The sequence below is a fragment of the Schistocerca gregaria genome, chromosome 4 (assembly GCF_023897955.1).
Source record: "Schistocerca gregaria isolate iqSchGreg1 chromosome 4, iqSchGreg1.2, whole genome shotgun sequence".
NCBI lineage: Eukaryota > Metazoa > Arthropoda > Insecta > Orthoptera > Acrididae > Schistocerca > Schistocerca gregaria.
Window position 1 is genome coordinate 227,220,738 of NC_064923.1, and position 27,183 is coordinate 227,247,920.

General features: G+C 40.6%; 1 protein-coding gene across 1 annotated transcript in view; it reads left to right on the forward strand.

Moving 5' to 3' along the window:
- Positions 1-27,183, forward strand: part of LOC126267260 (clavesin-2-like) — a 72,875-nt gene that overhangs the window by 11,824 nt on the left and 33,868 nt on the right. The window contains exons 2-3 of the mRNA XM_049972325.1: positions 7,182-7,351; positions 26,172-26,331. Of these exons, the coding sequence (XP_049828282.1) occupies positions 7,204-7,351; positions 26,172-26,331 (308 nt within the window). The 5' untranslated portion in view covers positions 7,182-7,203. The remainder of the gene's footprint in view (positions 1-7,181; positions 7,352-26,171; positions 26,332-27,183) is intronic.

The following is a 27,183-nucleotide window of genomic DNA, read 5'->3' on the forward strand; positions in this document are numbered from 1 at the left end:
TGTCCAGATGTTTTCAGTGCAATACCGAAATATGAGGTAAGAAAGCCATCTAATTGTAATTACCCTGTAACGAACCACCGGAGACCACTAGTCCGCCGGCCGAAGTGGCCGAGCGGTTCTAGGCGCTACGGTCTGGAATCGCGCGACCGCTACGGTCGCAGGTTCGAATGCTACCTCGGGCATGGATGTGTGTGATGTCCTTAGGTTAATTAGGTTTAAGTAGTTCTAACTTCTAGCGGACTGATGACCTCAGATGTTAAGTCCCATAGTGTTCAGAGCCAGCACTGCTCCCTTACTCCAAAACACTGAGAAAATACCGCTGAACAATCTCCAAAATTTTGTCAGTGAAGTTCTGGTTCACCCTGTATACATATGAAATCGCTTTTTCTTTTACACGACAACGCATATTATGCAAGTTATATGTACCATATGCTGACTCACTGGTACTGGCCGTATTTTATTTTATAGCAATCTTTGGCTAGTAGAAGAGTCACGATATTTAAAATCTGTGTTTTCAATTCGCTTTTAATATTGTCCATTGTGTTTTCTGAAAACTTGATAGTACATAAATAAAATGATGACAATTCATGGGTACACGAGAAAATAAAACTTCGTTCACTTTTGATTCTAAAAATTTAGGCATTACATTTATTTGCTGAGCAAATCCAGCACCTTTCAGCAGCGCACCACGTGAAGGGCCGGCCTGGGAGGGCCATCTTATCTTCAACCCGCCGAGGAAGTGTCGGAGTTGGGACGAAGGTATCAGTGATTGCTTCATCGACCTTTCCTATGTGATATGTGATAATTTCACTGGGTGGAAATTTCATTGGGTGCTATGGTGCTATTTATAGGACACCGTTACCACAATATCTAGGAGCGTTCCCTGTCTGTCCATGTATAAGGAAACCGACCTCCGTCACTCAAAAGATGGTGGCCATAACTTTCTTCGTGGATGTCATAGTCTAGAACTTTTTGCGGGACAGCAACAATGGGTGTCTCTATGACCTTGATACTTTCTCCGTCTCAAATATCACAAGAATCTCTCTCGTCTTATCCTCTGTAACAAACGTTGCAGAAACGGAACACCCATTGTCTGATACTGCATTAAGCTTTGGAAAGAGTAGCCCATTCGCTTGGCTCCCCATTGCAGAGCAGCTTCACTCGCTAGCGACGCCATTTCTTCAGACCGTCCAATGTACTGTGCACGGTGTCCACTACTCTGCAAATGGAGATGTTGTGTTCGTGTACAATGTGCTTCAAAGAATGGACAACTAAAAGTATGTAACAATATGTAAGTAATTGTATGGCCATATGTAACAGAACGTAATTGATGGTATGGCCATGTGACACGTATGGCCGATAAAAGAATATCTCTGAAATTGTGGAAGGCGAAAACGAAATACAGCTACGAAGGAATGGAATTATGGAAGTTTCGAGCTCATATAGAGGGGATTGCTGGTAGCATATTCGTGTACAAATGCAGTGCTGTGGATATTGGCTTGCGGAGTTGGTCAACAAATTTGTAGATTAACCAGTGCAATATATAATATAGTTTCTATGAAGAGAAGTGTCTGTCAGATTCAGCTATGTGCAAACAACGAAGCAGCAAGAGATACATACACTGAAGGGAAAAAAATCAAGAACCCAATACATAATAAATGTTAGGTAATAAAATAATGGGAATATGTTTATGTAGGTAATGTAATTAAATGATAAACAAAGCAAGATCAGAGCTTAATGTAAGCCCGGGATAAGTCATTGTAAATGTGAAATGCTGATACATTAACCACAGCTGTAACAACCGGCGCGAGTATGCAAATGTGGACGCGTTGTGTAGTAGATGCTGGATGTCAGTTTTTGGAATGGAATTGCTCTTGATCTGTCAATACAGGGACGGCTAATTACGGTTGTGAATGTCACTGTATTTGTCACCCGATTATGTTCCGTAAGTGCTAGATTGGAGTCAGATGTGGTGACCAAGGAGGTCAAGGCAATATGTCGACATTCTGTAGAGTATTTTGGGTACAACAGCGGTGTGTGGGGGAGCGATGGCCTGTTGAGAACACCCCTGAAATAGCAGCACAACAGTCACATGATTAGTAGTCAGGGTGCTCGGGGTAACCACGAGATTGCTCCTGTTCTTGTATCAAATCGCACCAAATGGCTCTGAGCAGAATGGGACTTAACATCTAAGGTCATCAGTCCCCTAGAACTTAGAACTAATTATACCTAACTAACACAAGGACATCACACACATCCATGCCCGAGGCAGGATTCTAACCTGCGACCGTGGCGATCGCGCGGCTCCAGACTGTAGTGCCTTGAACCGCTCGGCCACAACGGCCGGCAAATCGTACCCCAGGTCACAACTCCAGGTGTCGGTACAGCGTGTCCAGCACGCAGACGGGTTGTGCAGGCCCTCAACTACTTCTTACCAACACACGGCCATCACTGGCTGAGAGGCAGAAACAGCTTTCATCAGAAAACGCAACAGACCTTCCTGCTGTCCAGAACATTTGAATCGGAGCTGTCCTTGAAGTATCCGATTTGCAAGAGATAGTTGTGTCACTGTGGTGCCAACTGCTGCTCAGATTGCTGTTGCAGAGGCGGTACGGTGACCCAGGGCCACTCGCCGAACACGATGGTCTTCCCTCTCGGTAGTGCCATTGGGCCGTCCACAGCCTTGTCTTTTTGGGGGTGTAAATTTTCGAGTTCACCACTGCCAGAAGTTATATACAGTGATTACATTCCTGCCAAGTCTTTCTGGAGTATCACAGAAGGGACGACCAGATTCTAGAAACCCTGTTACACGGCATCGCTCAAAATCAGTGAGGTGCTGATAACGGCGTCTTTGTCGTCTTAAAGGTAATCTTGGCTCACATCAACCCAACACGTCCAACCTCAAAGGTAACTAACGCTCACGACCGTTACAGCACGTATTTAAGACAAACCTCAGTTGCATCCACGTAGCAGCATCGCTGGCGTCACTCTTATGTGACTGGCGCGAAATCTGAATAGACATCAACTTTCAGATGTAGAAAAATGCCACACAGTTTTGGTTTATGTCACACAACTCTTTCTTGGTGTTGCGATTTTTGCCATCACTGTATGTAGACTATGAAAAAAGCTCATAATGCCGGAGAGTGCTACTGGAGGAGAATGAAGAGATCGCAATCATCGTAGATGAGACCGAAGCGGAGACAATGTCTTGTCTAATACTGGCACGTATGTTGTGGAAAATGTAACCTAACTCCTAACGCAATTAATGAAAACAATTTTTTTACAAGTATTTTAAATGGGAATAAGAAGTGAATACAACGACCAAATAACCATTAGCCACGACCCGGATAATGTAACGGCGAAAAGCACGCAACAAGCTTTAAGAAGACACCGACAACCATGGACGGATTTCGGTTCATTTACTTAAGCTTAATCAGCCCTTTAGGGTGCAAGAATTAGTAACCATAATGCGCGACGGAAACCTCAAGCGAAGGTTCGAAATGCAAGATCTATGGACACAAGTACTGATAGAAAATAAGAACCGAAAAATAAGTTCAGATGAAACGTTTTAGAAGGCACCAAAAATTATATGATCCAGATTCAACTGAAAGAGGTAAAAGAGTAGCGTAGCTTTAGAAAGAGTATTATTTATAGGAATAACAACGTTTTCGTGATAAATATAAAGGGGAGACATCAAGAGAGAAATCTTGCAACTTTAAAGGTTTCATAGACGTAGGGAGGGTATACGTGACTGAAACACAAAGAAAGATAAGATATTGCACTTTAATGTGGAATGTAAATCTTGGGTTGTTTCTTATGCTAACCGTGTAACGCCCCTGAAAACTGGTACGCTCCTACTGAATAATTTGAATGAAGGGACACTATAGGTTTAATGACTATTTTCAACTGTTTTTAGAATGCGTATGTTATTTGATTTTAGGAACAAGACACGGAAATATCAAACAATGTCCCTGTAAGTGGACGCCCCATATGTATATATACTTCTCATTGATAGACCGACAGCAATCACAAGAGACTTTGTGTCCACGGTAATACGACAATAAATCTTGCAGGAGATGTGGTAAATTTGGTGGAGGAAGAACATCTTGTCTATGTGGACCATTTAAATACTGAAAGAAGCTAATATTAAGCTGCAACACGGAGTGAAATAACCAAAGTTTTTTATAGTAAAGGATCGAAGTGTGAAATGTAGATTTAACATATAGAGAAGCAGAGACGAAATGTCAGGCGGCAAGTCAATAGCACCTTGTTGCCCAAAGCTTGAAAACATACGCCACTGTAGTGTCATAGCTAAAAATAAGGAAAAAGAGGGAAAAACATAGCGATGTGTGCGAGAATGAGAAGTTGCAAATCCATCAGTCTATAAGATGTATAGCAAACTGGATCGTTATGTAGAGATTGAAGATGATGGTCAGTCGTTAGAGGAAACCGGAAGAGAATGACTGATTTGGTACGGACACCAGACGAAAACAGGTGAGAGACGAACATCTTGAACAGCAATGAACTGGAATGTCGTATGAAGAAAAAATGTTAGGCTACTGTCAAACAACTGAGGAAGTGTAATGCAGGAAATAATGACGCAAATAATGGAACAGCAGAGTACTTGGCGTTTTGTTTAGATGCATGAATCGACAATGACGTCATTCACTTCCATACAAAAATGCTGTCCTCTGTTTTTCAGAAAAGAAATGACTCAAAAGCTGCAGCTTTCTCTCACATTTCATGGAGCAAAACAGAACAGATATTTTGGAAGCCTAATTAAATGAAATCTGATGCAACAATACAATACATTGTCCTCTGTCTGTGACCTGTGCCAACACTACACAGAAAAAATCCAACGAAATGTATGGCATGAGTGGAATTTTCTTACATGTGCTTTCCGCAAGACGTTTTTGTAACAGGAACTCCCACGAAGCCTTTTAACATTTTTACGTTTAATCACATGATGCACCTGTAGAAAGTTAAAGTTCTTCCGCAGTAATCCACTTAACCTTAAGACCCAATGAACCCGTATTATGACATTTGAAGAAAAATACATTTCTCACCTTCACAGTTTTATATAATGAAACTAATATTTTTCACAGATGTGTAATTATTCCTCTGCAGATAGCTTATTAATAAATTGCACAATATTTCGTAAAACATTTCTTTTTTGTGCTCTCTGCAATCAAGTTCATATTAGTCGTCTTTAAGCTGAAGCCCACTTATGTATCTGCATTTCTTACAAACAAATTTGTTTTTCAATAGATTCTGTCTTCAGCAAAGAAACCATTTTATGGGTACCCAGACATACTTCGCTGAAGTTACACCAACACCACAGAGGTTTTTCTTTATTTTACTTCTATTAATTAACAGGAAACTTCTCTTTACTATCTGTACATATAGAAATTTCTGTTTTTAAGGTAGTTTATTTACACGTTTGATAACAAACAATATTTTTATACGTACTTTGCTGCCACATGCTATTTTTCTGTGCTTTTCGATATTTTGCTCTACAGCTGTTTTTCATTCACCGATTATCATACGCGACTACATTGACCATAATTTAGGGTGCTATTTGCATCAAAAATTTACGGCAGGAAACGTAGTGGTTAGCGCTATTTTATTGCATGTGGAAGATCGTGTGTGTGTGTGTGTGTGTGTGTGTGTGTGTGTGTGTGTGTGTGTGTGTGTGTGTGTGTGTGTGTGTGTGAGAGAGAGAGAGAGAGAGAGAGAGAGACAGAGAGAGTATGCAAGTAAGAGACCTGGATACGCACGCACACAAACACACACCCACACTCACAAGCTTCCACAGAGAATAAATAAATGCTAATCACAACTTTTCCATTCGTACATTTTCGATATAAATAAATTTCGGCATTGTGTCAGACTATAAATTGTGAAAGGAAAAAAAAACTCTAACGGAAAACAGAGAAAAACACATAAACCACGGAATGTGGCAACAAGTTATATGTATGTCTCGCTGAATCTGCAGCATTGTCAGTGGCTTTCTTATATTATTTCTGTTAAACTCTAGGAAAATTGCTCTTTACGAACTGCATACACTTGTAAATAAATTTAGAAGTTTAGGTTTTCAACAAATTTTTTTTACAAATTATCAGACTGTAAAGACCAATTTTCCTATAGTTGAACAGAAAGAAAATAATAACTCCACTGATAATGCAACGAATTCAGCGAAACACGTCTGATTTAAAAGAAGAAAGGTCGTGACTGTTGAAGGCTGGAGCTATCCTAAAGCAAATTATCATTCGTTGTACAGTTTAACATCTAATACCACGTTCTCAGTATTTCGAACTTATTATAGATAATAAGTATCGTTAAAATGCTTAGAAACTGGAAGACAGATATTCTAGGTCTCAAGTTTTAAGGATACAGTGTTATATAATTGTGAAGAATACATACGTTTTATAGCTGATTGGTGGATCGCAGTGTTTCAACCTTTCTTACAGACACAGAATATAGAGGGCGAGATGGGAGAGGTTATTGGGGAAAAAAAGGAACAAAAGCTTCCAGTTTTTCTACAAATATCAATTTCCAATCTAACTACAAACTAGAGTTTTCAAGCTACGTATAACACTACACAATTTCCAGTTACCTGGTGTAAAGCTAGCTCAAGTGTATGAGTTTGCCGCCTGACCTGTAATGTTACAACCACGTAAAGATAGCCATAGGCGGGCTGATCGTACTTGGCTGCCAACAACAAAACCGTTACGGGTCGTTAGTGTTGTTGAGTGAAACACTGATAATGGATAATGGAACGTTCACAGTTCGGTTTTATAATGTATGTTGCGAGAGTTTGTTACTGCCGTAGCTCGTATCTTAGTTGTACAAGACATGTACGTCTCAAATTTTTGGCCGTTAGCTGCAATTTCTTGGTCGTTATGCTTAAGCGTTGTACTTAGTGCGGATCTAAACCGATTATTACTATTGACGTTATTGCTGTATTAAAATGTTACACACATTTTATTACTGTGTTATTAAAATCATAGACATATGGGGATCGTGAGGTTGACGCAAGTTAAAAGCGGGGGAGGGGGGGGGGGGAGTAACAAACAGCATTGGAGCTTTGTACTCAGACTTTGAGTAGTAAATCGCATGACACGTGTATGAAAGTAAGTGGCTGTCACTGCACATGACATTAATCACGAGCGGTGTTTCAGGAGGAGAACTGCGCAGCGCACCATGGAATCCGACCCATACAGGCCTACTCGCAGCCAGATACAGTTCGTTCGCCAGCAGCTGGGCACCAGCGAGGAGGCCCTCAAGAGTGACGTCACAGCACTGAGGCGGTGGCTGCGCGACCAGCCCCACCTGCCGACGGATGGCATGGGTCAGTCAGTCTCCACGAGCGCAGCTTACAGCGAGCCATGATAGCGGCAGCTTGGTCCCTTTGCACCACTGAATATGAAGACAGCATGTGTGTGTCATCCACTGAACTTACCGTAAAGTCGTCGAGTTGATTACGAACGAAATATTATCTGCGATAGTGTGCTGTTAGTGGGTTTTGTGGAAATGATGTCTTCTTAACTTTGTTTCTGACTATTCACAATAATTTATGATGGTCGTAACCTATGTAATTTGTACACTGTAAGTATAACTCTTGCGTAAACAGGAAACAGTTCTTACTATGTATTAGAGAATCTTCCTGCAGAATAATGATGTGTGTTAGAGTGTGACTGGAGCCCGAAGCCCAGCCTTTCGGTTGCATTGCTCCAGTCACAACCCACGACCCTCCCTCACAGTATTTCTCTCCTAGTTTCCGGGTTCGAGTCCCAGTACAGTAAACGGTTTTAATTCTCCATTAAGTTAAGAAAAAAGCCACTCTCTTGCAAGTGGAATGCAAGATAATTCTAGAGGTATTTCTCTTTCCTTCCATTTTAGCCACCTAGGAACGAGCTGAAACTTTCGGTAACATTGGAGTCGATATTTTCTTTCCTTCATACATCTATCATTAAACGACGTCTTTCCCTTTCTTACTTCTGTTGTGTTACTGTTTCTACATTGGAATTCTTGCTTCTAAAAGTATCATTTTTTGCTGCTCGTTCTGCTTTCTGTATTCTGTAATTCTAAATCTTTCTCAACTTACCAGATTCAGATTGTTGTTAATTTTTTTTCCTAGATATATTTGAACATGTGTCGAACTATGGCCATTGACGCTGTACAAATGTCTAAAATGTATCAGTCTTCTTTCCCAGACGGTGTGTACAATTTTTTCTTTGTTTTTATAATTGATTACTTATTTCCAGGCTTTTGTGTTTCTAATTTCTTGCTTATGTAATTCATAGCAGAGAGCGAGGCATTCACCAGCCGCAGAGCAATTCTGATTTCACTACCGCGATGTAATACATTATTTTTTGCATTTCTTAACGTGAAACGTTGTATTGTCGTTCTTTTCTTATTTCATATGTTATTTCGATTTTATAAACATTTAATTTACGGCAGATTTTTCTAACCCATTTATTGAGTTATTTCTCCAAGATACTTGAACTTTTCTACCTTTATTTGATCAATGCTTGTCTGTCAAATATTTGTGTTTGTTTTTTTATTCATAAATTTGGTTCTCTCTGCACAGATTCAAACACCTCCTTTAGGGTCCGTTCCAGCAGGGTGATTCTATTTCTGCATTTGCCAAATTTTTAGATAGTACAGCAAATCGTCTGCAAAAGCCACACCATTTACTTGAAAACACTGTTTCTCTCTTGCGTCTGTGTAAGTGATACTTGGTATTCCTTAAATTTTTATTGCATATTCTAGCTTTCTTCTATCATGCTATTTAAGAGCACTGGAGGTAAGCCATCACCTTGTCTTGCACCAGAATTTATTTTAAAGAACTTAAGAAAATCACTCATCACTTGTCAGAATTAGATTGGCCAACTCTTGGATTTTTCTACTAACGTAGTCAAGGCCCTTATCTGTACCTACAAATCTTACAACTGTGTCGTTACAGTGTATTAACCAGTGAAATATTATAGGTCTGGCATTGAATGTCAGTTTTGAGCAGGATCTGCCTTTTCAAAAGCCTGCTTGACAATCGTTTGGTTGTCTATCGAGATACCTTTTCTTTTTACTTCTGTTAGCAAAATTGTTAAGCAACTGATAGGAGACGTATTCCTTTGCAGCTTTTGACGTATTTCTGTGACCTTTCAAGTGAAAAGGAGGCGCTAGAGCGACTTTCAATTTTCATGGACTCTACATCTACATCAACATCAATAATCCGGGAGCCACCATACGGTGTGGCAGTGGGTTCTTTTGCTACCACTATATGATCTCCACATCCTTGTTCCATTCGCTACCAGCGCGTGCGACGAATGATTCAGTTCTGAGTAGGTTACGTTCTAGTTATAGAAAGCGTGTGACCTATTTACCGTCACATGTTTTGGGACTATATATATATATATATACTCCTGGAAATGGAAAAAAGAACACCGGTGTGTCAGACATAAGACCCACCATACTTGCTACGGACACTGCGAGAGGGCTGTACAAGCAATGATCACACGCACGGCACAGCGGACACACCAGGAACCGCGGTGTTGGCCGTCGAATGGCGCTAGCTGCGCAGCATTTGTGCACCGCCGCCGTCAGTGTCAGCCAGTTTGCCGTGGCATACGGAGCTCCATCGCAGTCTTTAACACATGTAGCATGCCGCGACAGCGTGGACGTGAACCGTATGTGCAGTTGACGGACTTTGAGCGAGGGCGTGTAGTGGGCATGCGGGAGTCCGGGTGGATGTACCGCCCAATTGCTCAACACGTGGGGCGTGAGGTCTCCACAGTACATCGATGTTGTCGCCAGTGGTCGGCGGAAGGTGCACGTGCCCGTCGACCTGGGGCCGGACCGCAGCGACGCACGGATGCACGCCAAGACCGTAGTATCCTACGCAGTGCCGTAGGGGACCGAACCGCCACTTCCCAGCAAATTAGGGACACTGTTGCTCCTGGGGTATCGGCGAGGACCATTCGCAACCGTCTCCATGAAGCTGGGCTACGGTCCCGCACACCGTTAGGCCGTCTTCCGCTCACGCCCCAACATCGTTCAGCCCGCCTACAGTGGTGTCGCGACAGGCGTGAATGGAGGGACGAATGGAGACGTGTCGTCTTCAGCGATGAGAATCGCTTCTGCCTTGGTGCCAATGATGGTCGTATGCGTGTTTGGCGCCTTGCAGGTGAGCGCCACAATCAGGACTGCATACGACCGAGGCACACAGGGCCAACACCTGGCATCATGGTGTGGGGAGCGATCTCCTACACTGGCCGTACACCTCTGGTGATCGTCGAGGGGACACTGAATAGTACACGGTACATCCAAACCGTCATCGAACCCATCGTTCTACCATTCCTAGACCGGCAAGGGAACTTGCTGTTCCAACAGGACAATGCACGTCCGCATGTATCCCGTGCCACCCAACGTGCTCTAGAAGGTGTAAGTCAACTACCCTGGTCAGCAAGATCTCCGGATCTGTCCCCCATTGAGCATGTTTGGGACTGGATGAAGCGTCGTCTCACGCGGTCTGCACGTCCAGCACGAACGCTGGTCCAACTGAGGCGCCAGGTGGAAATGGCATGGCAAGCCGTTCCACAGGACTACATCCAGCATCTCTACGATCGTCTCCATGGGAGAATAGCAGCCTGCATTGGTGCGAAAGGTGGATGTACACTGTACTAGTGCCGACATTGTGCATGCTCTGTTGCCTGTGTCTATGTGCCTGTGGTCCTGTCAGTGTGATCATGTGATGTATCTGACCCCAGGAATGTGTCAATAAAGTTTCCCCTTCCTGGGACAATGAATTCACGGTATTGTTATTTCAATTTCCAGGAGTATGTATATATATATATATATATATATATATATATATTGCCTTGCAGTGTAACACGCATTAAAATTAATATGTCACTATGCAGCGTCAAAGGTAAAAAGCAAGCAGCAAACAGGCACTGTTAAACATATAAAACTCTTCCTCGACATGTCACGTTGACGGACAGCACTCTCGCTTATTAATTAAGAGCCGCCCAATAATGCTGCTGCTTACAGTAAAAATATGTGTATAGGAGGCAGTAATTGTCAGCTTGATTCTTTCTGGAACGTACTATTTCGGAATTTCAATCATTCTTTCCGTCATGCATAACTGCCTCTGGATATCCTCCGTAACGATCTCGCACTGACTTAAAGAGCCCATGATGAAACGTGCTGCTCACCGTTGTATCTAGTCCATTTCTTCTGGTAAGGGTCCTAGACTGGTGCACAATAGTCAAGAATCGAATAAGAGTTTTGTAAGCCACTTATTTTTTGGAAGAATTAAATATTCTTCCAAAGATTCTCCGGTGGGCTTCTGTTTTCGCTGCAATTTCTTTTGTGTCATCATTACACTTCAGGTCGCTGCGGATGGTTACTGTTCTATATTTTACGCTACTTACTCTTTCCAACGACACTTCACCAACTGTGTAATAGTTAAGTAGTGGGTTTCTACGCCTATTTGTATGCAATCCCTTACATTTATTTACGTTCATGCTATATTTTCTTCTTGATACGACTGTCTGAGAATTTTTATTTATGGCTTGGTTCTGAGGAATTTAACAGTTCATCAAACTATTTTACAAGTATTTCGCAATTTTCAGTATTATTTATGCCAACTGTACAGCATTTATTCTTGAATCAAAAAGTTTGTTCAAGCTAATTTTGTAATTTGTGTTGAAGGTCTGATAAACATCTCCTTCATTTCAGGAAGTTGTGATTTAATCGATGATACTTCAGTCTTCCATATTTTCATGGGTGTTTCATTTCTCCAATTTAATGACATTCCTGTTAGCACTTTTAAACACTTCTCATTCCACCAAATTCAATTTTTTATTTGTGAGCGAACCAGGAGGTTTTCTTACTGCGGTGTTGGTTTCACTATACAACTCTGCTAGTTGGCATGTTTAGTTATTGTTACTTCATCTTGGGATTTTTAAGTGTTTATTGTATAACAACCAATTAATTTGTGTTATCTTGTATTAACTTCTATTGCTTTTCCTAGTGTTTTAAAACGGAAAAGAGGTATTTTGTTGTTATTCTGGCGGGAATGTCACACTGAAGCACACTAACGAAATAACTTCAAAGCGTCTTCGATAATCTCTGCGTTTCCGAAGTTCTTCTCATCTTAAATTACACTCAGCAATTGCTTTCTCGGTCGCACCACCTTTTCCGAACCGGTTTTCTCGTTTCTATGCGCTTTGAAAAATGTATGAAATTGCCTCTGGTTCGGCAGTGAAATGTAGGCACTGGAAACCGTTAAAAAGCGACGACGAACCGATTGAGCTGAATATTTTAGAGAATCTCTTTACCAACACGGCAGACTGCAGAATCAGCACCCGAGTTTCTGTCTTCTGTCGAGTGTGTTAATTACGCCGAAAAGAAAACAATTTGTTCACTAGTACTCTGGGCGCACGGTGGCTTCACTATTTGTGTATATGGTTAAGCCTGAGCGATGGGCCGCTGCTTCAGACATATGTCACGCCTATGAAATGTCCCATATACGCAACCGATTATTTCTGCTGCTGATTTTTACGCCTAACTTCCCATCTACCATTAAGCATACTGTCGTAATTTCTTACCGTGTAGTATTTAATCCTGCTAGATACGTCGTAATCTCAATACTACTTCGACATTACACCAGATGATCTATTCTCCCTTTCCACCCTTTTGTATATATTTCGTGTCAGTTTGTTAAAATACATTTTTTCCTAAAGTAATTGTGTCGTCATACTCGCACTTACCAGCACACTCTTCCTTTGGTGTGGGGATTATTATATTTTCGATTATGTCTGACGGCTTTTCACCCTATTCCGCATACGAAAGTCGAAAAGTTAGTTTATGTTTGGTTCTCCCCTGTATCTTAATGATTATAAAAGAATTTTGTCGGCGTCAGTGCCTTGTTTCAACATATATAGTCATTGCTTTGTCAGTTTTCTCTCACAGTATGGTCACATTTGTTTTACAGTGTTGCATCACCCATTTCGTCTTCATCCACATCCATACTCACGATATTGTCGTCACGTTTATTTGCTTTAAATAACCCTTCTACATATTCTTTACGTTTTACGTCTTTCGGTTCGTTCCTGGTTTGCCACAGAAGCTCTTGAATTCATGCAGCTGCTCCTCTCTTTTCCGCAACTGCCTACTATTGTCCTACAAAAATAATATACCTTTTATTCTACAGCTTTATCTGATTTGTTTGATAGTGTATGACTTTTAGGAGAAGACCAAGAACTGAGTGCTCGAATTAAAAAGGTTTAAGACAGAGTTGTAGTCTTTCACCGGGACTGTTCTATATACATATCGAATAAGCAGTGAAGGAAATAAAAGATAGGCTCAAGAGTAGGTTTAAAATTCAAGGTGAAAGGATATCAGTGATAAGATTCGCTGATCACTTGCTATCCTCAGTGAAAATGAAGAAGAATGACATAACCTATTGAACTGAATGAGTACAGAATATGGACCGACAGCAAAGAAAGCCGAAATTGTGCAGTAGCAGATGCGTCAATAGTGAGATACTTAACATCAGAAGTGGGATCAGGAAGTGGATGAAGCTAAGAAAGCCTTCTCCCTAGGATGCACGACAACCTACGTTCGGTGGAGCGAGGAGGAGATTAAAAGCAGATTCGCAGTGGCAAAAAGAGAATTCCTGGTCAACAGAAGCCTTGTAGTATCAAACATGACCCTTTAGTAGAGGGAGATTTTTCTTAGAATGCACGTTTGGAGCACAGTATTGTATTACAGAAAAACATGGACTGCGGAAAAACTGAATCAGAAGAGAATCGATGCATTTGAAATGTGGTGCTACAGAAGAATGTTGAAAATTAGGTAGACCGATAAGATAAGGAATGAGGAGGCGAGGAAAGACACATATGGGAAACACTGACAAGAGGAATGGACGGGATGACAGGATATGTGTTAAGACATCGGGGAATAACTTTCACGCTACCGGAGGGGGCTGCAGAGGTTAGAAACTATAGAGGAAAACAGAGATCAGAACACGTCCAGCAAATAACTAAGGACGTGGTTTGCACACATAGGAGAGGAATTCGTGGCGGACCGCATCAGTTACAAGACTTATCACACAGACGCACACGCACACACACACACACACACACACACACACACACACACACACACACACACACACACACACACACACACACACACACACAAAACAAACACACACACACACACACGCACACACACACACACAGAGAGAGAGAGAGAGAGAGAGAGAGAGAGAGAGAGAGAGAGAGAGAGCGGGCTCTGACTGTTTAGATACGTCCTGCCACGATTGTGTCTTCTATGTTCTTCAGAGAGTACCACTAACACCCAACGTCCTCTATTGTTTGGGTTCTACGTTCTCCAAACACTGTCTTCCCTTGCAAAAATTAACCCTCTACAGCCTATAATAGTACCGTGGGAGTTATTACCTGGTGCCTCGACATATGAAAATAGCACTATGTATGTGTAACATTCACGGTCGATAATAGTCGGTGTTGAATAAGGATGACCGCTGCGACTACTTCAAATACGTATTCAAAGACACGACCGGTTTCGCAAAATGTGTTTGCATCATCAGGCGTTTATAATGCATGCATGAAAGCTATCTCTTTAAAATCTGGTAGAAGCACATTCCCCAACATTCGCATCAAGCTATTCAAAATTTCTAACTCGCAGATGTGGGAACGTCCAAAAAAAAAAAAAAAAAAAAAAAAAAAAAAAAAAAAAAAAAAAAAAAAAAAAATTGAGCAAAGGCCATTCCGAACCCTTCAATGTAGGCAGCCTGGAGAGTATTAAACTCACTATTTCCTATTCATTTTTGTCTATCAGTGTTCGCACATTTGCGAGCTAGAAATTTTAGATACCCTGATAAAAGTGCTGGGAAACGTTGTTTTACGGTTTTAAAACAGATGTGTTTTACGGACAGAATATAAACACTTGATGAGGAAAATACAGTTTGAGAAACCAGTCGTGTCTTTAATAAAGGTTGTAAACCGTCGCAGCGATCCTTCTCATTCAGCATGCTCTCTACATATATTCTGTCACTATGTCCCTTTTCTTCTCATTGCTTTCCATTTATTTATTCACCAGATCTGTGGGGAGTGGTATTTCTTGTGTTAGCAGCCCAGATAAATTTCAGCATCATTCTGTACCATCAAATCTCAAATGATCTGGTTCCTATCTTTGCTCGTTTTCCCTTAGTCAACTATTCACTTCCGTACAAAACAGCGCCTCAGACATACATACTCAAACATACGTTTATTAATTTATCTCCCATATTTGGTACCGCTACACGCCTTTGTCCTTCCTAATCTCCTTCCATCTATAAAAATTCAATACCTAATGTTTTATCCAAGAAATTTCTTCTGCTTCTTGCCCCTTTGCATAATTTTCCATATGCTGCCTTCACTTCTCAAAGCTACTCAAACTTTTGGTACTTTATTACTTTCATAGTCTCTACAATCTCTGATTGCTTCACGTTATTCAGCTTTTGCCTCCTTTATTTTATAACGATTTACAATGTCCTCACAACTATTCTTCACGTCACATAATAAAGACGTACGTAACAGTCAACTATTTTTCATCGAAAAGTTTTGCAAATTTAAAACCTAGCTTCTAAATCTATGCCTTGCATTATGAAAGTAGTCGTTAATCTACTACCCTGTTTTTGTGAAATTTCACGATAGATCAGGACACTGGGAAGTCATGAGACGTATATAGCGTTCAAACACCGAAGCTAATCTTAATCCATGCAGAAACTCATTATCTTCAAACTATTGTCGGTGACGTATGTTGAAAAAAAAAGCGGTGCAACCAGTCACGTGAGCAGCTCCTTTCCCCTGTACGAAATCGTGAGCGGAACTTTACACACCGGCAGAAACTGTTGCCTTGAAGCATGTGGTGGACAACGTTGTCTGACGACTTACACTTTAAAAGCTGAAGCGGTAACGTTTCGCCACATACCAGACTCGTTTTGGAGACCCCAGGGTCAGATCAGCTGGTGAGGGCATTGAATAACCAGGACAGGTCGCACTGCCATAGCGTCGGGCAAGTACCAGTCTATTCCACTGTGCTACCGCACAGGTGGACACAACCGTAGAGGTAGTAGAGGTATACACGCACACACACAAACACACATACACACACACACACACATACACACACACACACATCGCCATAAACACAAATACGCTTGCTTCCCTCATTTAAGGTTGAGATGCCGAGTGCAAATACTGATTCAGATGAACTATTATCGCCTATAGTCGAAATTCGACTAAGTGTGTTTATAATGTAACGAAAGTCCATTATGTTGCATAATTAACTGGAATTTGTTCGTCTGCAGATTCTTCGTTCTTAGCCTAACACAACCTTACAAAACAACAGTAGATTAATCATCATCAGCGTCCACATTATTCATGTTCTCTCTAGCTCTTCGTCTTTCAGTCCGACCCGTTAGTCTTCTTCTTCGAGGCATAACCTAAAACATAATCAGAAAGGTTGTAACCATTCAAAATGAAGAAACTGAAAGTTAGGAGCTTACTTAAATTTTTGTAAGTAGAAAGATAGTTCCGTTTACTTTCAGAAAAAACTAAGTGAAAGAACAATGTCAAAAACAACGTTATGTAAAGTCTATGTTGCCCCCGATAGCTTCGTTACTATGTTTTTTCCCCATTGCTGCCATCAGCAACAACCCAGCAGTTGTTATATTGTAGCTGCCCGCTATGTGTGTTTATTGTAAGAAGAAAATGTAAACGCGTACGTCTCTAGAATGCGATTTCACAAAATCTTGTTTCCTTCGCCTGTCATTTTTATAGAAATGAAATATTTTGTATGTTATTGAAATAATTCTTTGATTTATGTTGAATTCTCTGGTCGCTTTAATCTGTCCTTAATAGCTCACATTGAAAAATAAATTTTATGTAAACGCAGGCAAATTACAAATTAACTTTTCCCTTAAGACAACACAATATGAATGCCGTTGTAGCACGTACAGAGTCCTCTGATTCTAAATGTTTTGCATTACAAAATCTGCATTGTAAATTCAACAAATGACAATTGCCACTGTCAAAATTATGGGAAGTTGCCTTCAGTGCACAATGAAATATATCGTTCCATAAAACAGTTGCATCCTCACTATGAATGTTGACATTCCTCGTGTGCATGACAGGTGTTTTCATTTACGTATTCTGACACGGAGAGCACCATCTACTGATAAATTTTCACACTATTTTTCTCTTCTGCCATACGTTTTCTCCCTTCTCCGATAATTTTCCGTTGCAGTTTGATGTCATTCTGACCAGTGGTGTTATTTCTACAGCGCTTTGAAAGTTTTACTTAAATTATAATCACTTTTCGTATTTGTTATAAAACGCATCCAAGCGATGAATGAATTTTGTGTGTGATACACTTCTCATTGCCGAGATGTCAATTCGCAGGCGGTGCATAGTTATGTAAGTATTTTTATCACAATAAATATTATGAAGTCATTCTCCATACATTTTGAGTTTCCTTGCTTGAAACTAGTCACTTGTCATAAATACAGGAGAAAAGTAATTATTTTTCATTAACACATTTTTTTTACGAGATAAAAAGTAAGCAATTCAAAACATCATTGGCCCGGGTTAGAACCCTACCACCGTTGAAGTTTTCAATATAAATCACCAGCACTGGCGGCCGGGGATCTCTGGAATAAGAAGTCACCCTCATTCTGCCAAGGCCCTTGTCAAAGAGGGCGGAAGAGCGGTCAGAGTGTCAGGGCAGTCTCTTGTCCTTCGGGTGGAAAACTGCCCCTAAACGTGGAAGCATCAGCAATTATCAATGGCATCAGGATGCAGAAGGCAATGGAAACCACTGCATTAAAGATAATTGATGTATATCCATAGGACATGTGGCTTGTTGTTGAAGAAGTGCCATGATGATTTCTCTATTGGCAGAAATATTCGGAATAGTCCCACATATGGACCCATGGGAGCAGAAAGCAAAGGCGAAGGTGACCGTGAGACAACGTCTGAGCAACCAACGAAAGGATAACGTTCTACGAGACAGGGTGTGAAATGTTAGAAGTTTGAACGTGTTGGGGAAGCTAGAAAAACTTAAAAGGAAAATGCTAAGTTTCAGTCTACATATAATGCTAGTGAGTGAAGTAAAATGGAAGGAAGACAAGGATATCTGGTCTCAAGAATACGAGGTAATATCACTAGCAGCATAAAATCGTACAACGGGAGTAGGATACGGTATGAGTAAGAAGGTGGGGCAGAGAGTGTATTAACAGTTCAGTGATCAAGTTGTCATCAGAATCGACAGCAAACCAAATGAAGATGAAGATGTAGAGTAAGTTTAGGAGGATACTGAACGAGTAGTTTAGTACGTAAAGGGAGATGAAAAACTAATAGTCATGTGGAAATAGAATTCTGTTGGGGGGTTTGGGGGGGGGGGGGGGGAGAGTAGAAGAAAGGGTCGCGGGAGAATATGAGCTTGGTACTATGAATGAGAATTGAAAAAGACTAACTGGGTTCTGCAATAATTTTCAGCTAGTAATATCGAATACTTTGTTCAAGAATCGCCAGAGAAGGAGCTACACTTGGAAAATACGGGGAGATACGTGGAGACTTCAGTTAGATTTCATCGCGATCAGGCAGATATTCCGAAATAAAATACTGGATTGTAAGAGGTACCCAGGAGCAAGTACACAATCAGATCACAATTTAGCAGTGGCTAACCGTATTCTGAAGTTTAAGAGTCTAATCAGGATGAATAAATGCGCAAATAAGTTGAATACGGAAATGGTAATGAATGAAGGGAGACGATTTAAATTCTCTACGGCTACAGATACTGCGATAATGAATAGATCAGTAGAATTTTCAGTTGAGCAGGAATGGACATCTCTAAAAAGGGCGATCACAGATGTTGCAAAGAAAAACATAGGTACAAAGAAGGTAACTGCGGAAAAATAACGGGTAGAAGAAGAAATATTTCAGTTCGTCGATGAAAGAAGAAAGTCCAAAAAAGTTCAGGGAAATTCAGGAAAACAGAAATACAAGTCGCTCAGGAATGAAATCAACAGAAATTGCACAAAAGCTAAGGTGAAATGGCTGCATTAAAAATGTGAACAAATTGAAAAAATTACAATCGGAAGGGCTGACTCAGGATATAAAAAAGTCAAAACAACCTTCGGTGAAATGAAAATCAATGATGGTTACATGGAGAGTTCAATGGGAATTCCACTGTTAAGTGCAGCGGAGAGAGAGAATAGGTAGAAAGAGTACATTAAACGTCTCTGTAAGAGAGAGACTTGTCTGATGTGGTAGAAATACATGAGTGTATTTAGAAGAGATAGGGGATTCAGTATTAGAATCAAGGTTTAAGAGAGCTTTGGAGATCTTAAGATTAAATAAGGCAAAGAAGATTTATATCACTCCATCAGAATATCTAAAATAATAGAGGCTAGTGACAAAAATCTAATGTTCACAGTGGTGTATCGAATGTATGAGTCTGACTATATATCATATGACTTTCGGAAGAAAATGATCCACACAATTCAAAAAACTGCAAGAGCTGACAACTACGAGAATTATCGCTTAACCGCTCATGCATCCATGCTGGTGATGATAGTAATATGCAGAAGAATGGAAAAGAAAATTGAGGATATGTTAGATGACGATCAGTTTCACCTTAGGAAAGGTAAAGGCACGAAAGAGACAGTTCTGAAGTTGCGGCTGATAATGGAAGAGAGACTAAATGTACCGGTAAATCAAAACACGTTCTTAGCATTCGTCGAAGTGGCAAAAGCGTTCGACAGTTTCAAATAGTTTCAGATATTCCAAATTCTGATGGAAGTGTGGGTAGACTATACGGAGAGACGGATAATGTACAACATGTACACGAGCAAACGGAGAACAATAAGAGTGGAAGACCACGAACGGATGCTCGAACTAAAAAGGGTGTTATACACTGACATGGTCTTTCGCCCCTGCCGTTCAATGTATACAATGAAGAAGCGATGATGGAAATAAAAGATAGTGGCCATAGTGGAGTTAGAATTCGAGGTGAGATGATATCAATAATAAGATTGGCGAATGACATTGCAATCCGCAGTGAAATTGAGGAAGAATTACAGAACGGGTTGAATGGGATGAACATTCTCATGAGTACAGGATATGGACTGAGAGTAAATCAAAAAAAGACAAAAGCAATGAGAAGCAGCAGAAATGAGAACATCGATAAACTTAACATCTGGACCGACGGTCACGGTGCAGAGGAAACTAAGGGATTCTGCTACCTAGGCAGTAAAATAACGCATCATGGGGAAGGAGGACGTCAAAAGCAGACTAGCAATGGCAGAAACGGAATTCTTGGCATAGAAATGTCTTCTAGAATCGGTCATAGGCCTTAATTTCAGGAAGAAATTTCTGAGAACGTACGTTTGGAGTACAGCATTGTATGGTAGTGAATCATGGACTTTGGAAAAATCGGAAATGAAGAAAATCGAAGCTTTTGAGACAGACAAATGTTGACAATTAGGTGGACTCATAAGACAAGGAATGAGGCTGTTCTGTTCAAATACGGAGAGGAAAGGAATATATGGATAACACTGACACGCAGAATGGACTGAAAGATGGAAATCGGCTAAGATATCAGGGAATAACTTTCATGGCTATAGAGAGACCTGTAGAGGGTACAAAATTCGCGAGAAAGAAAGAGATTAGAATACATCCAGCAAATGATTTAGGACGTAGGCTACGTAGCGCTACTTTGAGATGAGGAGGTTGGCACAGGAGAAGAATTGGTGGCGGACCACATCAAACAAGTCTAAACAGCAAGCACGCATGTGCTTCTCAGTCCTTTCTCATATTTATTAACTGTGTGACGAAGATAGAGCTTCTGTCTGACTTTCTGTATACATAAATGTGTGGAAATTTAAATTCTGTGTCTCGCGTCTAACGCTGCTTTATTTGAAATAAGTGACGATTATGTATCGTCTGTCAATCCACTTGTATTAAGAAACTTAATTCACAGCATTAGGGGAAACATCTTGTTACATACAATTCGTGGTTACGTAATGTGATGCTGAAGCAGCTCATTTCGGTGGATGAAAATTTCAGTATCGATGGCCCACCTACGTAAACTAAACGGACTGGTCCATAATCCTGATGTCCTTCGCTGTACCGGACCGGTATTGTTAGTTCTTCCTGCTTATACCGGATTTAGGAATGCTGTACGAAAATATGCGCAGGGCTGTTGTCCTCGTACTTCTTCACGTATAGGACATAGAGAATTACTGCTATTACTGTAGTTTAGACGAGTACTTTACTATATTCTTGTTTCTACATCTACTTTTCTCGTACGAATCTCTCCAATAGTACTGTGGTGTTAGTGAATTTCTGCAGTATTTATTATTCCTGATGATACTTGTAAGGCGTTCGTTCAATCAGTTTGTCTTATTTTATACAACAGTGACATATATTCCTTGTTTTATTGTTTAATCTGAGGTTTCTCCCACTAGTCAATAGGGTTTGTTATTTTCCTCATTACTTTTCATCAGCTTCCTCATTAAAGCAATTGTGTACATTTATCTGTATTTCGTTACCGGTTTCCACGTAGTTGTTGAGCGACTTCTCGCATCAAGATGACTCATGTTCTTTTTTCCTTTCGAAGTTTGTGCTCTTTGCTCAATATGGACACGTAGTACACAAATTTCTTGTGTTTCTTAATAATGTTAACTTCAGTCCATACGTTTTCTCTATAATATCGAAAGACCTTATACTCTTTCCGTCTCTTCATCTCTCCTAAACCTAATTTTCCATATTCGTTTCAAGGTTTTCACATACTGATATTATCATTTTCGGCGCTTTCAAATTACTCGTTCTTTGTCCTTTGTCTACTGAGAAAGCCCGTATTTGGTAGATCTGGCCTTGTATCTGTAATGTAATATATATTTCTCAAGGTTACTCACCCCTTTATAACCGTAACTGGTAACGATAATAAACTGATATTACCTAAAAACGAAGAAAATCTATGTAGAAGGGCATTCAGTGCTCATTTTTTCCATACAAAAATTCTTCTACTAATTCATTCGAATGCTTCGCATTAAATTCCTACATGTTCGTAGTAATCATTACTCTGGAGATGTATCACAAGAGATAATTATCCATTCCGTTTTGTCATATTTTAATTCTGTACAAAATAATCTCAGTGTGGTTGGAAACGGATCTCACTGTTCTGTACTCAGATTTCATATAGCTTTGGAACTTGTTCTTAAATTGTATCTACCCATTACCGATGTTTAAGAACTGTGACTGTTTAAGCAATATAAATTCAGGAATCAGTTAAGAATTTTACTATAAAAACAAGCTTATTATAAGAATAATCTTCCTGAAAAACAATAAAATACCAAAGGTAATTATGCACAGTACCAATACCACTATGCAACACTATAAAAAGTCAGTTGTATACCAACACATTTGCAACTAGTGTCTATGCTCTTTGGACCATCTGGCAGAAGCTTCACAACAAGACTTCAGGAGCACGTGGATGCGCTGCGCCTCAAAACCCTGAACGAACCTAGCCTTGTCACACATCCTGCCCAAAACAGTTATTCTATAAACAGCATAGAACGGAACCTCCAAACATTTCATCTAGCCAACAAAGGCATGGCACTTGACATTCTTACAGAAACTGAAATCTTTTTCAACACACAGCATCTGACTACCCACTCAAAGAACAGTAGGTTTAGGAAACAACTTTTTCCTTCAAAATTTTGAAGACTTAATAGTTTATAACAGCAAATCAGTCAACCAACTACCACCCCCCGTAGGCACACGTAACACAATGTCCCAGCCTCTCTCCCTCTCTTTACATCCTAACTATTAGATTTCCGTCTCAACGTAAATAACTTTAAATATCCTACCATAGAATACATTCTGTACTCTATGTGTAAATGTCCCAGCACTCTACTGTTAAAATAAATCGGTACCTGTATACGTATTACCTTTAGCTGCTACAAAAAGAATCTGTTTTTACTGATATTCCAAATAATGTTAATGTAAGAACAGACATAAGTCAGCAGCTTTTCTACTTTCATTCATGTTGTTATTTTAAATGTAAATACAAACAGCTGCAGTTCTCTGCAAATACTATAACTTCACTTTATTTTATTTTATTTTTGGGCTTTCGTGTTCACGCCATCTTTGATTGAAGTTTTTGCCCACACATTAACTGTATTATACACTGACGGCCAAAGAAACTGGTATAGCCATGCGTATTCAAATACAGAGGTATGTAAACAGGCAGAATTCGGCGCTGCGGTCGTTTACTGCTACTACAATGGGAGATTATCAAGATTTAAGTGAGCCTGAATGTCGTGTTACAATCAGCGCACGAGCGATGGGACACAGCACCTCCGAGCTATAAATGAAATGGGGATTTTCCCGTATGACAGTTTCACGAGTGATTATCAGGAAACCGGTAAAGCATCAAATCTCCAACATCACTGGGGCCGGAAAAAGACCTGGTAGTTTGGGACCAGCACGACTGGAGAGAATGGTTCGACGTGAAACAACTGCTACATTTCCGCAGATTGCACCTGATTTCAATGCTGGACCAATAACAAGTGTCAGCGTGCGAACCATTCAACGAAACACCATCGATATTGGCTTTAGGAGCCGAAGGCCCACTCATATACCGTTGATGATTGCACGACACAAGGATTTACGACCCGCCTCGTCCCGTCAACGCCGGCATTGGACTGTTGACTGGAAACATGTTGCGTGGTCGGACGAGTCTCGTTTCAAATTATATCGAGTGGATGGACGTGTACCGGTACGGAGAAAACCTTAATATCCTTGGACCCTGCCCTCCACCAGGGTACTGTTCAAGCTGGCAGATGCTCTGTAATTGTGTAGGGCGTGTGCAGTTGGAGTGATGTAGAACCGCTGATACGTCTAGATACGACTATGAAAGGTGACACGAACATAAGCATCCTTTCTGATCACCTGCATCCATTCATACCCATTGCGTATTCCGACGGACGTGGGAAATTCCAGCAGGACAATGTGACACCCCACACGTCCGGAATTGCTACAGAGTGGTTCCAGACACACTCTTCTGAGTTTAAACACTTCCATTGGCCATCAAACTCCTCAGACATGAACATTATGGAGGATATTTTGGATGTCCTGCAACGTGCTGTCCTCCACCATTTCGTATTCTTACGGGTTTGTGGACAGACGTGCAGGATTCATAGTGTCAATTCCCTCCGGCAGTAATTCAGACATTAGTCGGGTCCATGACACGTCGTGTTGCGGCATTTCTGCGTGCTCGTGGCCGTCATACACGATAAAATGCAGGTATATCGATTTATTTGATTCTTCAGTGTATGTTAAGGCAAGAAAAGAAATAAGACCCCAAATCGTCTGAAGCTTTTTTACTTTTAGTTTTTTATGATTTATAATGTTTTTGGGCATTGCTGTTAATGACAGTTTTGATTCCTCTTATTATTAGATGAAAACGGAAACATATAATGTTTCTGCGTAAATTACGTTATATTTTCGTATGAAGTCCTTTGTAACGAGCACAGGTTGTACTGCACGTACTGGACGGTGGCAAAGTTTCGTAACTACTGTATATATGTGAGTGATGTGATATAAGTTGTCCATGGCAGTGGAAGCTGAATGGGGGTATTAACAACAAAGCAGCCCATAGAGTCGCAGTAAATATATATCTCATTCTCGGATTACAATCGCCATATAAACGGTATACATGGCGATACATAAAAGCATTTTCCATCTTCTCGTTCCAGAGACAATCCGAAGAATTGTACTTTGAAACAGTCTTGTAACCTGCTGTACACTATCTGAAGAAAAGCCTGAAAAAGTTCTGAAACCGGTTTAAAAAATAAATATATAATTAAAAACAGTGACTGGTTGCAGTTTTCTGTATTTATATTACGTCGGATGATTCCTCATCACAAAGGTCTTGAATGGATGGGGTTAAACTTGATCTACATCTACATCCATACTCCACAAGCACCTGACGGTGTGTGGCGGAGGGTACCTTGAGTACGTCTACCGGTTCTCTCATCTATTCCAGTCTCGTATCGTTCGTGGAAAGAAAGATTGTCGGTATGCCTCCGTGTGGGCCTTATCTCTCTGATCTTATCCCCATGGTCTCTTCGCGAGATATACGTAGGAGGAAGCAATATACTGCTTGAGTTCTCGGTGAAGGTATGTTCTCGAAACTTCAACAAAAGCCCGTACCGAGCTACTGAGCGTCTCTCTTGCAGAGTTTATCTATCATCTCCGTAACGCTTTCGCGATTACTAAATGATTCTGTAACGAATCGCGCTGCTCTCCGTTGGATCTTCTCTATCTCTTCTATCAAGCCTATCTGGTACGGATACCACACCGGTGACCAGTATACAAGCAGTGGGCGAACTTGTACTGTAACCTACTTCCTTTGTTTTCGGACTGCATTTCCTTAGGACTCTTGCAATGAATCTCTGTCTGGCGTCTGCTTTACCGACGATTAATTATATATGGTCATTCCATTTTAAATCACTCCTAATGCCTACTCCCACATAATTTATGGAATTAACTGCTACGAGTTACTGACCTACTATGTTGCAGCTAAATGATAAAGTATCTTTCTTTCTATGTATTCGCAGCACATTACACTTATCTACATTGAGATTCAATTGCCATCTCCTGCACCATGCGTCAATTCGTTGCAGATCCTCGTGCATTTCAGTACACTTTTCCATTGTCACAACCTCTCGATATACTACAGCATCATCCGCAGATAGCCTCAGTGAACTTGCGATGTTGTCCACAACGTCATTTGTATATACTGTGAATAGCAACGGTCCTACAACACTCCCCTGCGGCACACCTGAAATCACACTTTACTTCGGAAGACGTCCTCCATTGAGAATGACCAGCTGCGTTCTGCTATCTAGAAACTCTTCAATCCAATCGCGCAGCTGGTTTGATAGTCCATAAGCTCTTACTTTGTTCGTGAAGTTATTGGCCTGAGAGTAATGATGAATGATAGTAAAACTCAAAATATTCTCTAGTCGTATTGCTTCTGCTCAGAGTTCTGTCTCTAATGACATGTTGCTTTCCACCTTCACGCAGATGACGACCGACTGGAGCGCCTGCACATAATCTACAAGTGCAAGATAGAACGTACAAAGAAGGCGCTGGACGCCTACTTTTCTTTAAAGAACGTCTTTCCTGAGCTGCTTCTGAACAGAGATCCCCTAGATAGCAACATCCGACAGAGCACCGAAACTGTGTGAGTATTATTCCCTGTCTATATTCTGTCATTTCAGTACTTGTCACTAAACGTAAAAGAACAATATCTCTATGACTCGGCTTTAGAACATTAACTTTATAAATGTCAGCACTCTGCTGATAGATATAAGCGAATATTTTAAGAATGTCTCAAGAGATACACCGTTCAGCATTCTACCGGGGTCTGCAACAGGTGGTTTTACTCGTGGATAACATGTTTGTGATTAGTGTCTTTGTTAAGTCGCGGGTGATGAATTCGAAACAGAAATCCGTTCTTGCCTGTTGGTCTGTTATGACACCCTCTGTTCTATCTATTGAAATCCTTGAAAGCACTGCATACTAGTTACTGTTCTGTACATAAATATGTGCGCAAGAGACAGTGGGCGTGAAAAGTGGCTGGGAGACGAGCGGGCGCGAATCCTTAACATTTAATAAATATGTTTATTAATCTGACTCAATTACTCCGACGACGTACATAGAGTTACATAAGTAAGGAGTTCAACGCTCAGATTTTCAAAATGCCAAACTTAATATCCCATGAAATAGAAGAATCAGTAAAATAAACTGCACCTTTGAAATTTTTCAACCTTAAAGTAAAAGGAGCATGAAAAAATCACCACCAGGAATAATCAACAGTAAAAGCATGAAAAGAAAAAAAAGGCAATAATTAATTCTTGGCCCAGAATGAAATACAGGGCGAGTCAAAACGCTTTGGACACCTTCATAAGTTGGGAGATTAAAGGGAAAATTGAAATGTGATATGGGAACATAGGTTTGATTTGGGGCCGCTAGTTTTGGTGTGAATGTCATTCATGGCCGCTATATTAAAATCGGCCATTTTGGATTCAAATCA